General features: G+C 49.8%; 1 protein-coding gene across 2 annotated transcripts in view; it reads left to right on the forward strand.

The window, feature by feature from the left end:
* GALNTL5 (polypeptide N-acetylgalactosaminyltransferase like 5) overlaps positions 1–14,017 on the forward strand; it is a 125,655-nt gene that overhangs the window by 1,899 nt on the left and 109,739 nt on the right. For both annotated transcript variants that reach the window (XM_067747504.1, XM_067747505.1), the window contains exon 2: positions 2,984–3,059. Coding sequence is in view for 1 of the 2 variants with exons in the window: in XM_067747505.1 (XP_067603606.1) it covers positions 3,031–3,059 (29 nt within the window). In the remaining variant the exon portion in view is untranslated. The remainder of the gene's footprint in view (positions 1–2,983; positions 3,060–14,017) is intronic.

The following is a 14,017-nucleotide window of genomic DNA, read 5'->3' on the forward strand; positions in this document are numbered from 1 at the left end:
TTCTTATAGATGGGGTCAGAAGAAGTTTACCAGCCATTTTTTTTCCTTCTGAAAAAATATTAATACATTGATCATATATCTTCCAAGCAGTGAAGTCTTAGAATGGAGGGGGCACATTGCGTTGGGATGCCCTCCGAAACCCCTTCTCTCCTTCACCTGGCTGCAGAGTTATTTTTTTTTTAATATTTACTTATCTATTTATTTGGCTGCGCTGGATCTTAGTTGCAGCACGCGGGATCTTTTAGTTGCAGCATGCAAGCTCTTAGTTGCGGCCTGCAGGATCTTGTTCCCTGACCTGGGATCGAACCCGGGCCCCCTGCATTGGAAGCGTGGAGTCTTAACCGCTGGACCACCAGGGAAGTCCCTGCACAGTTAGCGAGTAGCTAAATGTGGCATGCCCAAGCCACAGCATCTCTGTAATGACCCCTGAGGTCTACTGTTTCTGAATGCCCTGACCTATGACTCCCTTTGCAAAACTAATGCAATCAAATATATGCTGAACAAAATAGAAAAATTTTGAATAAAGACAGCGTTACTGAATTTGCCTTTTTCCTCAGGCTCCAATATTGCTCAGCTTAGCACTGTTACCAATCCCATCTTTATGTAAAATTATGATTTTTTGGGGGGTATAAAATGAAGTTTATAGATATAATTTTTCCCCCCAAATCAAGCAGAGGCTCTTAGTGGTCACCAAATATCTATATGATTGTTTACATTTTCCAGTGCCCTGGCAGTTAGGATAGGAATGTGTAATTAATTCTGGCCAATGAAATGCGAGTAGCATTAGTAGTAGTATTTCTGGGTCAAGCAGTGAAGAGTTAGTATGTCTGCCCCATTTCCCTTTTCCCCTCCCACCATGATCTTGGAGACCACATGATCTTGGAGGTCACGTGTTTCAGGTGGCACCCAGTAAGATGGAGGAGGGCAACTCAACTTGAATTGGACTTGATTGAATTGGGTTAAAGCCACTGAGATTTTGATATTTACTTGTTATCACAGCATAGCCTTGCCTATACAAAATATTGCATTGAAATATTATTTATCTTCATGACTGATTTGGGGGCAACTCCTTAACTTTCACACCCAGGGCAAGGGCCTCATTTTGGCTCACCCTAGTGTGGCCCTGTCCTTCTGATTGATGGAAGGATGAGAAGTAGGGTTTAGCCAGGACCGTGGGCTGTCAGGGAACCAGCTTCCACGTTCCAAGAGAATGAGTTCAGTCCTCTCCCAGCACTGCCGCTGATCTGCGGTGTGGCTGTGAGCAATTTTGCCATCTGTAAGAGGAGTGGGATGGCATTTAGAAGATTTCTAAGGCCTCTTTAATGGGGACGTGTGTTTTGTCCCGATTGTATCTTGTGCCTCTTTGTGTAATTTTACTGCTCTAGGAATCCCTTTTTTAATTGAACCTTTCAAAAGTATCATTTCGCGATGAACTGAGCATTTAAAACAAACAAGCAAACAAAAGACCCCTGGTCCTTCCCCACAGATGGTTTAAGACAGAGGTTCTCAGGGGAAAGGGGTGTTTTGAAGATGTGTCCATTTGGGGCATCATTTGTCTAGGCTCCTCATAGAGTTACCGATATAGGGCACCTACTAGGTGCCATTGCTGGGGTGTTTCAATACATCTGTGGCAGAGGATGTTATTAACCCTGTTTTATACCACGCATGTGTTGGTGTAATTGCTATACCACCACTAACACCCCAGACTAACATCCCCTGGACATTGGATGTACCCGCCAGGGCTCCTGGTCATCACACTGGTGCACTGTGATGGTGCCAGCTCTTTCCCAGCCAGGGCAGCACTTCATTCAGAGAAGACCATTTAAAATGCTGCACTGAGGACCTACAATCTGGTAGAGAAGTGAAATACACAGAGTACAACAGTCAACATAAATGAAACCCTGGATTAAGAATTTACAGGATGAATTTCACTTAGCCTAGTTTTCTAGATTAACTAGTCCCTACCCACCCACCCCCTTTTTTTCCCCCATTTTGTCTATTAATATCCCATGTAAATGAAAATGACTCTGGAAACCATGAGTCATCTTAGTAGAGCATTGACAACTTAGAAAGTCTTAGAATTTGTGCTGCGCTCATAGATTTAAAGTCTGCCCTGTAAACTTGGAATGTTACAGTTAGAAGGAATCTTGGCGAACAAGGGTCTGTAGAGAGACATCTGTGTCTGGTGAATTCCTGTATTCAGTGGTGATATGTTCCACTGTCAGGAAGAAGAAAGGAATTAACTTTTTGATTACCTATTACATACCAGACGTTATATTAGGTAGTTCATATTAATTATCTTACCTAATTTCTATTAAAATCCCCTAAGAAAACTCTCCTAGGCATTTTACAGATGAGGGAAACTGAGACTAGCTGTCAGAGTGCTTTGTAATCCATTTAACTTCTGTCCATTGATCTTAATTTGTTGTGTCCTCTGGAATGACATTTAAAAAATGCGGCCCCTCCTTTTGAAAAGCTTTGCACAAGGCTGACAGCATTATTGAGGAACCTCTGTCAGGGTGACCTTGGACAAATGATTGAACATCTTAGCTGCCTTGGTCTCTGTGCCTGTGACATAGAGTTGAGGGGAAAACAGTGGTCTATGTAGTCAGGACACCAGTGACTCAATTCTGTGCAAGAAAGCAACTCTTGGGACAAGGAAACCATGAGGCTTGGACTCGACTCTGTAAACGCTCTGATAGCTCCTGGGCTATCAAGCGAAGAGGGTGTTATCTAATCATGAAAACCAGACTGAGGGTCACATTCCGGTTTTTATCTCCCTTTAAACTTGGCCACTGATTGTGTAACCTTGTGACAGCTTGTGCTCCCTGGTGCAAATGGAACCATGAATACCCATCCATGGGGGGAAGTGGAGGCAGGTGCTCCGGACCAGCACCTCTCCTGACAGCCCTTTCCTGGGTCCCTTTTGATTTTCTGGGTGGGGGGGGGACCCACGCAAGCCACTTCTCTCTCTGTGTTCCAGATTGCTCTTCACCCATAACACCAGTTGACCACGAGGCAGTCCCGATCATGGAATCTAAGAAGTACTTTGGATTAAGGTAAAGGTAAACTCTTGTGGCAATACTCTCCCAAGGGCAGACTTGTCATTCCCATCTTTTCTCTGGAGAGTAGCCTGCTGTCTTGATCAGCTCTGTGTCTGCACACACACCCGGCAGTTCTAAAGAATGACAGGTTCAGCAAGCAGGGTCTGTGTGGCCACCCAGCACTGGGCAGGGGGAGGGGTCGGTTTGCTAAATAAAAGGATAGGTAATCCCAGCCATTATGCTCCCTTCCTTGACTGAGGGTAATCAACACAGAAACAGCATTAGTTGGGAGGAAAGTCCTTGGTTCCACCAATGGCTGCTCTATATAACCTCCCATCCGGGTAATGGGTTTGGGCTCCCTGGGCTGCAGGATTTGACTAGAGGTCTGTGTCTGTTGGTTCTCAACTTAGTTCTGAGCTTTGAACGTGCCAGAAGCAGACAGAGGAACTCTGGGAAATTTGGAACACGTACCACTGTTATCTGACGATGGCTCATGACTGACTTCCTGACCTCTCACCCGTCTATTTCAGACGTGATTAAATATTGCACATTAATTGTAGTAATTTCCCAACGAATAAAATTACTTTGGTTGTTAGACTGGACCCAAAGTTCATATATTGCCGTTCAAACTGAACGTGAACTTGTACGGGAGGGCGCTTACCAGCACCGTCGTTACCACCCCTCTGTGTGATGTCCAGACCTGGCCTTGAGAATACCAGTTACAGAGACTTCCCTGACGGTCCAGTGATTAAGACTCCACGCTTCCACTGCAGGGGGCATGGGTTCGATCCCTGGTCAGGGAACTAAGATCCCGCATGCTGTGTGGTGTGGCCAAAGGGAAAAAAAAGTGCTGAAAGGTATACTTTAAAAAAAAAGAAAAAAAAAAAAAAAAAAAGAATGCCAGTTACAGCTTTTCAACAAGATTCCAGAAAAAATATATTTACAGTTCCTAGGGATTGGCCACGTTTGGGGAGCAGAGCACCAGGTCATGTCCTGGATTTGTAGGTGTGTACAGACTTGGATCTGCTGACCTCTGAGCCCCATTGAACATGCACAGTTGTCATCCCGGCTCTCAGAGTGTCCCTCCCACGAGGGCCCAGCCACACCCAGAGTTAAACCCATGCTCGACCTTGCTAGCCTCTATTCCCGTCCTTGTACCTTAGCACTTTATACTGTAATTGATAAGTGCCCACTTGGTGCACAGACAGAGCCCACAAGAGGCTCCGTTCAAGGGCTCTGGACGGACAGGCAGTAGGCTCTCAAGGACATAGTGGTTTTTGACAACCCTCCCTGTGCCATGTGGGTCAGAACAGCACTTTGTAAAATGTTCCTAAATATAACTCCTAAGAATTGCATGAGCTCTTGGGAGAGGATGGGGAGAGAGAGATTTTCTGACTAAAATGCTGTGCGTCAGCTCATTTTAGTTCATTGCAACACACGCTCCCAAGAGCATCACAGTGCCGGAGGCCTGGCTTGTTTTTCCTCTCCCCGCTCATTGTGGCTCTTTACCCTCTAGGTCAAAAAATAAGGTGTAATTACAGTGTTCATTGTTCTTTGACCAGCCTGAGAGAACATTTTCCTGCCATTGTAGCGTATTCACCCATGGTCCAGGACTTCCCAGCATCTGGTGGAGGTGGGTGCACCAGCTTCTCCCAAAGCCCTGGCATGCAGTGCAGGCTTGGGGCAGTGCGGGCTCACAGCCAAGACTCCAGGGCACACACGCTGAGGCCGACGCATTGTCTGTGACTCTCGTGGTTAGAAGGCCAGGAGAGCAGCTCTTTGTAGCCGAGCTTCAAGGAGACCCTACATCTCCATAGGACAGGATGGCTGGTTCCAAATCTTTTGTTTATCGTTGCAAGTCTAAGATGGGATACAGCTAGAGCATTGTGTTGTTTAATCACTCCTTCACCAGGGACTGATTTTTCAGCCTGTCTGGAGACTTGCTCTTTCTAGTGGGGGTGCTCTTTGGGGGGTCATTGCCTCTGCTCTCAGATGTTTGTTGTCCTGCCTGCTCTGTGTTGCCAGGAACTGCAGTCCCAGGATCTTTGGCCAACTGGTGTCTGGCCAGGTTTGGCCAGTGGGAGACAGTCGGGGAGACTGGGGTCTGGAGGAGTGGAAGAGGAAGGACCCCAGGGATTTCGTCTTCCCTTGTTTCTCCTGGGGCAGCATCTTGCAGTGTTTCTTTCCCCTGTGGCTCCCACTCCACCAGACAGACCCTCCCTCCACGGGCCCAGCTTCTGCCAGGCCGCCCCGACTAGGGCTCTGACCCTGAACATTTGAGCAGAAATCTGGCGGCTCTGAGGGGCTGAACGAGGTGCAGAGCTGGGGAGGAGGCTGCTAGGAAGGGTCTGGAGGGCAGTGTGGCCAGAGGTGGCAAGAGGACAGGTGGACTAGTGTTTGGGGACTTTTATCTGAGTGAGATGGGATAATGTCAACTAGAAGAAGGACAAGATTGAGTTTGAGTTTTTAAGGGTCAGCCCGGCCGTCATGTGTACAGGTTGTAGAGTGAAAATAGGGAGCCGGGCAGCATAGTGCGGAGCTATCGCTGCCATTCAAGCCAGAGACGACTGTGGCTCCGACCACGGGGGGAGCGGCAGGGTGGTGAGTAGTTGCTTCCAAATATATTTTGAAGACAGAATCCCCAGAATTGCGGATAGATTGGATGTGGGGTCTGAGAGAAAAGAGTGCCCTGTGTGGCTCTGAAGTTTTGGGCCTGAGCAAGTGGAACGATCCCGTCTCCCGGGAGGGGCTGGGAGGTAGAGAGTCTGCTTTTGGCTGTAGTGAATCTGAGATGCCAGACACCTGAGGGAAAATCCCAGAACGACAGGGGAGACATCTGGCTGGAGATATGCATTTGGAAGTCATCGACCAAAGGCTGGCATTTCAAGCCATGAAACGCGAAGAGAGCCAGGTACGAGTGTAGACAGCAAAGAGAAGGTGTCAGGACTGCACCAGTGCCCCCACCCCGGGTAGAGGTTGGGGAGGTAAGGAGGAGTGAGCAAAGGGTCCACGAAGGAGCAGCCGTGAATTAGGAAGACAGCCAAGAGAGGTGGATCCAGAGACCACCAGACGAGTGTCTGGGGAGGGAAGGAGTAGTAGGTGCTCTGTGAGTGACAAGAGTATTCAGGATGACCGCGGTGCACACGGCTATATTTAAAGTGGATAACCAACAAGGACCTACTGTCTAGCGCCGGGGACCCTGCCCAATATTCTGTAATAACCTAAATGGGAGAAGAATTTGAAAAAGAATAGATACGTGTATATGTATAGCTGAATCACTTTGCTGTACACCGGAAACTAACATGACATTGTAAATCAACTACGCTTCAATTTTTTTAAAAAGTTAAAAAAAAAAAAAAAAAGATGACCGTGGGGTTTGGTGACATGGAGCCCCCGGCAGCCTTGACATGGGCGAGGAGTGGCCGGGGCAGCAGCCCTGTGGAGCGGGTTCACAAGGGACAGGGCAGTGGACGTGGCACAAAGCGGACGGCTGTTCCCGGGAGCTTCGCTTACAGGGGAGCGGAGAAACGGGGCAGTGCAAGAGAGGAATGTGGGTCGGGAGAGGGCTGTCTCATTTTTAAGGAGGGGGATGTTACAGCATGTTCATCTGCCAGTGTCATGACCCTGTCACCGTCAGGGGAAGGAATTGAGGATGCAGAAAAGAGAAGGAGAAACTTCAGTAGCGAAATCCTGGGGCAGGCCGGAGGGGTGAGGCGTGCCAGTAGAGGACAGCCCATCGTGGGACAGGAGGGGCAGAGGGAGGACGCGGGCCTGCGGGCAGGGAGTGGGGTCTTCCTGACCACTTCAGGTTTCCTCAGGGATAGGAAACGATGCCACCAGCGGATGGAGGGAGAGGTGTGGGAGGTTTGAGGAGAGGGGAAAGGTGTGCAGCCTCCTGCAGGAGAGTGGGAGGGTGGCTCGTGCAGACGTTTCCCCCCACAAGTGGGAGAGCACCGTGTGTGGCTTCTAATTCGGGGACGCGTCTGGAGGATTGTGTGTATCTGCTGACAGGGAGCTGCGTCGTCCTTGGGAACGGCCGCATACTATCCCGTTGTATAAACGTTACACGATTTGTCGTGATTATGATTTATTATTTATTACATTAGGTGTATTTGAGCTGTCCCCTCCTGATGGAAATTTAGGCCGCTTCCAGGGCTGGCTCGCACGTACGTCATTTCACACATTTGGCAGGGGTCTGAGGGCACGTGATGGGAGCTGCTGGGGCAGAGCGTGTGTACCTGGTTCATTTCCATAGGCCGGAAATTGGTCCTTCTCAGAGGTTGAGTGGTCTTCGCTCCCACCACCAGTGTATGCCCACGCCTGTCTGCCCAGGCCCTCTCCAATACAGTATATTTTCTAACTCTGTGATACTTTCCAACCTGTTAGGTGAAAATAGTGTCTCATTGGAGTTTTACTGTGCCTTTTTCATGTTATGAATGAGGATGAACATGGCTTTGTACATTCGTATTTCCTTCAGGGTTCCCTTTCTGTGATTGTCTGTGCTCTTTGTCCTTTCTCCTGCCTTGTCTTTTTGTAGGAACCCTTCATATATATTGCAAAAATTTGCCCCTTGTCAGTACTGTGGGTTGCAAACATTTCTTCCCAGTCTATTTATTGACCTTTTGGCTTCATTTATCTTGCCCTTTTTTCATGCAAGATTGGCTCCTTTTTGTATAGTTTGTTCTATCGATTTGTTTTTTTATGGCTACTAGGGTTTTCGGTCATATTTAGGGAAGAGGGGTGGGAGGAGCACAGCCTCTGGAGTCAGACCTGCCTCTGCCACTCCCTGGTGGAGTATCTGCAGGCAACTTTGTAACCACCTCGAAATGCAGGCATTAGAATGCCTGGGAGAGTGTAAGCCCCATGCATGGGAGATGCAAGAGGGGAAGGGAAAGAGCATCCTATTTCTTTTATGATAGATAGCATCCTATTTCTTTTATGAAGTACATGTCTGTATTTCCTCATAATCAAAATACTGTTCAGTTTGTTTTTTATAGACAAGAAAAAATATTTTACATAAATTGACTCCACTTGAAAAAGGGATGCTTTAGATTGAACCATTATAGTTTCAGATTCAGTCTTTTCCTAAATAAAAACGTTAAAGCCTCAAAAAAAAAAAAAGTTCCATTCTTTTCTCCATGTCAGTCCCCAAAGCAGGCACATGGCAGTGGCACGGTCAGTGCTGTTTGCTTTCCTGAATTCCTCTGGAAAATTGCAAAAAGTCCATAATTTCCTGGGCACACGCCCTGTAACCTTCTCAAGTCCATCTGGCCTGCCCTCAGAGGTGACGTCCACCCCAGAGGAGAGCTCATTTCCCAGAAGCACTGTTCCAAAGTTGCCATAGGTCCAGGGGCAGCTGAGGGGGTAGAGGCAGCCCCTCTGACTCAGTGTTCTGGTCCCTGCCCACCTGCTCAGCCAATCATAAGCACCCTCTTGGGGGAGTGGTCCTGGGCAGCCAATCAGAGCCCTTCCCTGGGATTCTAACTGGAGCTGACCCCGATTGAAGGACAGTAGCCTGAGAGATTGAACACAGCACTGAGAGAGAAGTAGGATGGGGAGAACATGGAAGCCTTGGTCCCCATTGTCCCTAAGACCAGTTCCTCCTCCCTCCCCCTGTGTCTTTTCTTAAGATAGAGCTGGATTTCTGTCTCTTGCGAGGCAAGAGTCCTCACTGACAGACTTCTCACTTTTAATTAACTTAATCTTGTTGTATTGTTTTGGTCCCCCTGTAGGTTATTCTTTGTAGAACAAGGTGAGGAGAGGAAAAGAGAGGCAGGAAGGGAGGAGGGGAGCAAAGGAAGGCTGTGTAAGCAGCGTTTGTAACTAATACCAGTACCTGTTACTTAGCTGTCACAGCACAACCTCTCTGCCCCTCGGCCACCCCTGACACGTTCCTCGTTGTGGTCAGGTAGCCCTGGCCCTCATGACCTGGGATCTCTCAGAGGGCCTGCAGCCCCAGGGTATATATCCCCAAGCCCATTCTGAGTATCTGCAGGAAGGCAAGTCTCGGCAGTTGTAACACTCCAAACAGTGCTTGTGGGTTGCCAGGGCCATTTTCAGAGGCTCAACTCAAGCAGAGGCATTGGGTATTCTTGGTACTATGGGGGTTCAGATGAGGATCTATGATGGGTGTTTATGGAATTGGAGTGTGTAAATCTTCTATAGGAGGAGAAGTTTTCCCTTTGTAAGTGGAGAAAGCCTGATTAAAGTATACTGATGACTGGGATTATTGATGTCCCTTAGTAATTTTTCAAGTTACCTGAGCAAGAAAAAAGTAGTGATTACAGAAGCTAAGACCCAGCACCATCAAGTGTATGCTGGTCATTTGCTTTGACAGGCATAATTCAGTTCTCTTTATTTTTGGTTAAACTTCCGTGGTACTGTAACCAGATACCTCCAGGCTAGGGGATGGACCGAGTAATGAGAAGAAAACAAGGTTGTTGAGCTGATAGAAACGGTCAGATTGCTAGTTCAGAGAATTTCTAAGATCTGATGCAAAAGAACCTACTTTCCTCTGGTTTACTCACATCCTCATTTTTTTTTTAATCCTAATATCTCTTTCTGTTTGTAAATTCAGATTCACAAAATGGCTGGTCCTAGGGCTACATGAGATCACAAAATACCCTGCCTTGTATTCCATCACTCTTCCACTCTCCTTGAGAGCGAGGTAACAGACACAAATAATGGTATTATAATAGTCCATTGGGAAGCTCTATATTTAGTCTAATGATTTTCCCATGGCTCAAATATTTGGGAACTATTTTTAAAATTAATTTAGGGCCAGTTTGTGAGGTGCAAAGAGCAAAAAGTCTCAATGTGAGTAAACATGATGGCATATTTGTGAAAGTACCAAGCAAAATCCTTAGTATATAGAAGAGGCACAAAGAATCCAGTGGGAATTTCTGCTGCAGGTCAAAGTGAAATTCCTTTATCACAGTCTCTGTCCACATCTCAGTAGCCTGTGAATTGTGCTCTCCCTGACCCTTATTAATGAAAAACGGGATCTGTCTCAGGCGGCATTACTAGCATCCCAGGGATTACTCAGTTCGTCTCTCTCTCTCCCTTTCGTACAAAGAAACGGACAACTTCAGAGGCTCCTGTTTCTGTTGGAATCCTTGGGGAGGTAGATGCCAAGACGGGATTAGACACGCAAGAGGTGTAAGGGGGGAAATGCCTGCGAAGGATACAAGGCAACGAGCAGGGGTGGGCGGGGAGAGCCTCAGGCCGGGTGTAGGTCTGACACCTGTGGACGGAGGGTGGGAAGGCAGGTTTGGGTGGGAAAAGCCTCAGGCCACACGGTTCCGAGAAAGTTTGACCAGACCAGCTGGGGAGTCTCCAAGCAAAAGTCAGCAGTCAGAGGAAAACTGACCAGCAGGGACGGGCAGCTCTAGAACCCCACATGTTCTGTCACTCCGTGGGGACAGCCTGGGGAAAGCGTGGCCTCGGGACAAACGCAGTGGAGACCCCGAGGTGGGGGGGTCTGGAGCTGTCCATCAGGGGTGCCTCTGGCCCAGGTCCTTTGGAAGGAGAGTTGGGTGTCACCTCCATGGCCACTGCATCCCGCCTTGTACCGCACAAGCTCACCTCTCTGCGCTTGTTTGGGGAGCAGCTGCCCCGTGGTTCCTTGGGCCTCTTGTCTTAGGGGGATGAAGAAGAGGGAGGGTGGGATGACTGTAAGTGCCCCTTGCTACAGCTGGTCTTGGGCCACAGTGGGTTCTTCTTATGGGCTCTGTGACCATAAGCAGGCTGTGTGGGTTGAATTGTGGCCCCAGAGAGACATGTTGGAGCCCTATCGCTCAACCCAGGCCCTCACTTATGGGCTGTGCCACGCCCCTTAGCACTTAATGATAAACCCTTGTTGGATGCACTTGTATATCTTACCTTGCTCCATAAAAATAGTTTAGGCAGGGCTTCCCTGGTGGCGCAGTGGTTGAGAGTCCGCCTGCCGATGCAGGGGACACGGGTTCGTGCCCCGGTCCGGGAAGATCCCACATGCTGCGGAACGGCTGGGCCCGTGAGCCATGGCCGCTGAGCCTGCGCGTCCGGAGCCTGTGCTCCGCGACGGGAGAGGCCACAACAGTGAGAGGCCCGCGTACCGCAAAAAAAAAAAAAAAGATTTTAGGCAACTGCTGCTTCCTATTGTTTGCCGAAAGGTTTATCTGTTGTATTTTTTCAAGACTGACTTAATTTTTTTGGAGTCAACCTCCAACTTCAGAGTCGAGCACACAGCAGGCCTCAACACGCGGTCTTTAGGGCCTGCCTGGAACGGCAGCCAGACCTCCGGGGTGCAGGCCTCGTACAAAACCAGCTGTCTGGGACCCAACTGCATCCATCTCCCAACTCTAGACGGACAGCAACTTTGCCGCGTTCTGTCGTGAATGTCGGGAGTCTCTCTGTCTCAAAGGCCTTGACCGTCTGTGATTTGACCAGCCGGACTAAAGCAAAAACTACAAGAAGACAGTCAGTTGGGGATTTGAGCAGAATTTACACCCACCCAAGCCTCAAGCTCCCCCAGTCCTTTAGCAGCTCTCAGCAGAAAAAGAAAATTAGATTCCAGACCTTGCCACGTGAAAGTTAATGCAGGGAAAAGAGACAGGGGGGACCCGTTCCACATGTAAATTTGCATCAGACGTTACCATAGCTGCATTTATACCCATAAGCTTCCACTTTAATGAGGGCTCAATGTGGCTCATCTCCAGTTGAGGCCACAGAACTAGCGGCCCTCGTGCCACACCGTGAAACCTGGCAGGTCGCGGGGAGAGCTGTGCCCTCGTGGCGCCTGATGGCTGCACGGTGCCTCCCCGAGAACTCATCCCGACCTGTGACGTGTGAGCTGAGTGTGTAAGAATAATCCTTGTCACAGGATCCCGGGGCGTCAGAACCCGGGGGACTCGGAGGACCTCTGCTCTAATCACCCCTTTCCAGTGAGGAAGATGCTGAGCCCGCGAGCCCTGGCCCCCTCCGCTGCCGGCCGGCTGTTGACACACTGCCTCGACCCCTCCCCGGAGCAAGCTGGGTCCTGGATTTGAGGCCCCCTGTCCACCCCCACCCTGCTGGCACCGTGGGCCGCCCCTGCCTCAGCTTCCTCGCCTGGACAGTGGGCGTGTGCCCCACCTGGCCCGTTATTCTGAGACCTGAAGGAGGAAGTACATGTAACAGCAGTTTGTAGGGCATGAAGCCCTCTACTAATATGAGCATCTTATCATCACTGTTAGGTCCCACGCACAGAGAAGCCCGTGGGAGGAAGGACCCACATTCTTGCACGACGATGTCACGCTTTGCTTCTTTGTGCTGCTGGAATGGACATGTCAGGGGCCCGTGGGCAGCAGCAAAGGCCCACGAGCTGACAGCGTGGGAGCAGGTGGGGGGCTCAGCCCGGGGTCCCTGACCCTCTGATCACAGAATCTGCGGCGGACATGGCATCCCGTTGAATGGTGCCAGGCTGGCCTCTCCCCGTACGTCTTTGCGGCTCCTCACCAGGGACAGCCCTACGCTTCAGGCAGACCTGGAAGCTGGCTGGCAGGGCCCCTGATACCTGCCTGACCTTCACCTCCTTCCTACCCTTCGGCAATAGGGTAGTCAGCACCCCTTTCCCATGAGGCCACTGCTTATTAGCCCAGGAATAGGGGGCCCCCAGCCGTCTCTGTTTCACCATTAGTGGGCTTTGGGGGCAGAGAGTGAAAGCACCCGGGCTCTTGTGCTGTCACCAGCGACCACCTCCCAGCCCAGAGGAAGCTGTGTCTTAAAGGGCTCTGAAAACGTGCCATTTTCTGAAACACAGAGAGAGAAAAAAAATCATTTCAGCCAGATGAAGATACCGCCTGCAGAATCGGGAGTGCTGTCTTCAAACAGGCGCACTTGCTCAACCTCAGGAAGCCCAGCGTGAAGACGCGTGGCTCCCCGTGGGGTCTCTGGTCTGTCCCCTGTCAGGTTGTCCAGTCACGTTTCTCATCCTTCTTTTAATGGCCGTGTTATATGTGTGCTTTTGTTGTACGTGAACTGATGTTTTTCTTGTAAGTAGAAGACGTGTGGACCATGCATTTTATTTATAACTTTGCAGAGATGATCAGAATCCCAGTAGTTAAATGGGGAGGGTCGTAGAGGAGAGAATACAGGCATACCTTGCTTTCATGTGCTCTGGAACCCACCCTGCAGTATCTCCGAGGTCTGCCTGGGCTGGGGAAACAGACTGTACCTGCACCTTGCTTTTGCCGTCTTCTTACTTTCAGTGATCTCAGAGCTTATACCGTGACGAATGCTCACGAAGTAGTTAATTTTTCTGCCAAGGGCATTTATTGACCGAGTGATTTCCATGTGGCCGGCACATAACATGTTCTCTGATGGACACGGAGGAGAAAGCACAGGCCCCGCCGTCCAAAGAGGAGATCAGCCAGGCTCTTTGGAGAGGCTGCAGCCCGTCCGGAAGTAATTGGCCATTACAGCAGGAGCTGACGTTTATGACGACGATGTGCCTAAGGGGGACCAGGTGCTTGCAATGACCTCTCACCTCTAACACATTCCTCGGCGAAAGGTCCTGTCACTATTTCACAGCAAAGGAATGAAGACTGCGGGACATTAAATAAGACGGCCACACAGCACCACGTGGCAGAGCCAGGACTTCAGTCGGGTCTGCTGGCCCCAGAGCAGGTGCCCAGACCGTGGCGCTGCAGGGAGAGGGTCACCAGGCTGAGTGGTCGCACTTTCAGTTACTGACCACAAGCTTAAGAGGCCCTTAAAGGTGCTGCCTGGGACCACGGGACACTTCCCGGTGCCTTCTCTCTCCTTTCACCCTCCTCGAGCCTCCAACTGTCCCCTCCGCTCTCACTCCCCCTGATAACCTCTCACCTCTTTCTCCGAAAAAGGGACACTCAGAAGGGAACTCCCACCACGCTCCCCCCGGCGATGACACCCACAGAGGCACACCAGGCCCACTCCCCCCATGAAAGACACTCTCTTCTTTTCACCAGACGCCC

This window comes from Pseudorca crassidens, chromosome 8 (genome assembly GCF_039906515.1).
Source record: "Pseudorca crassidens isolate mPseCra1 chromosome 8, mPseCra1.hap1, whole genome shotgun sequence".
NCBI lineage: Eukaryota > Metazoa > Chordata > Mammalia > Artiodactyla > Delphinidae > Pseudorca > Pseudorca crassidens.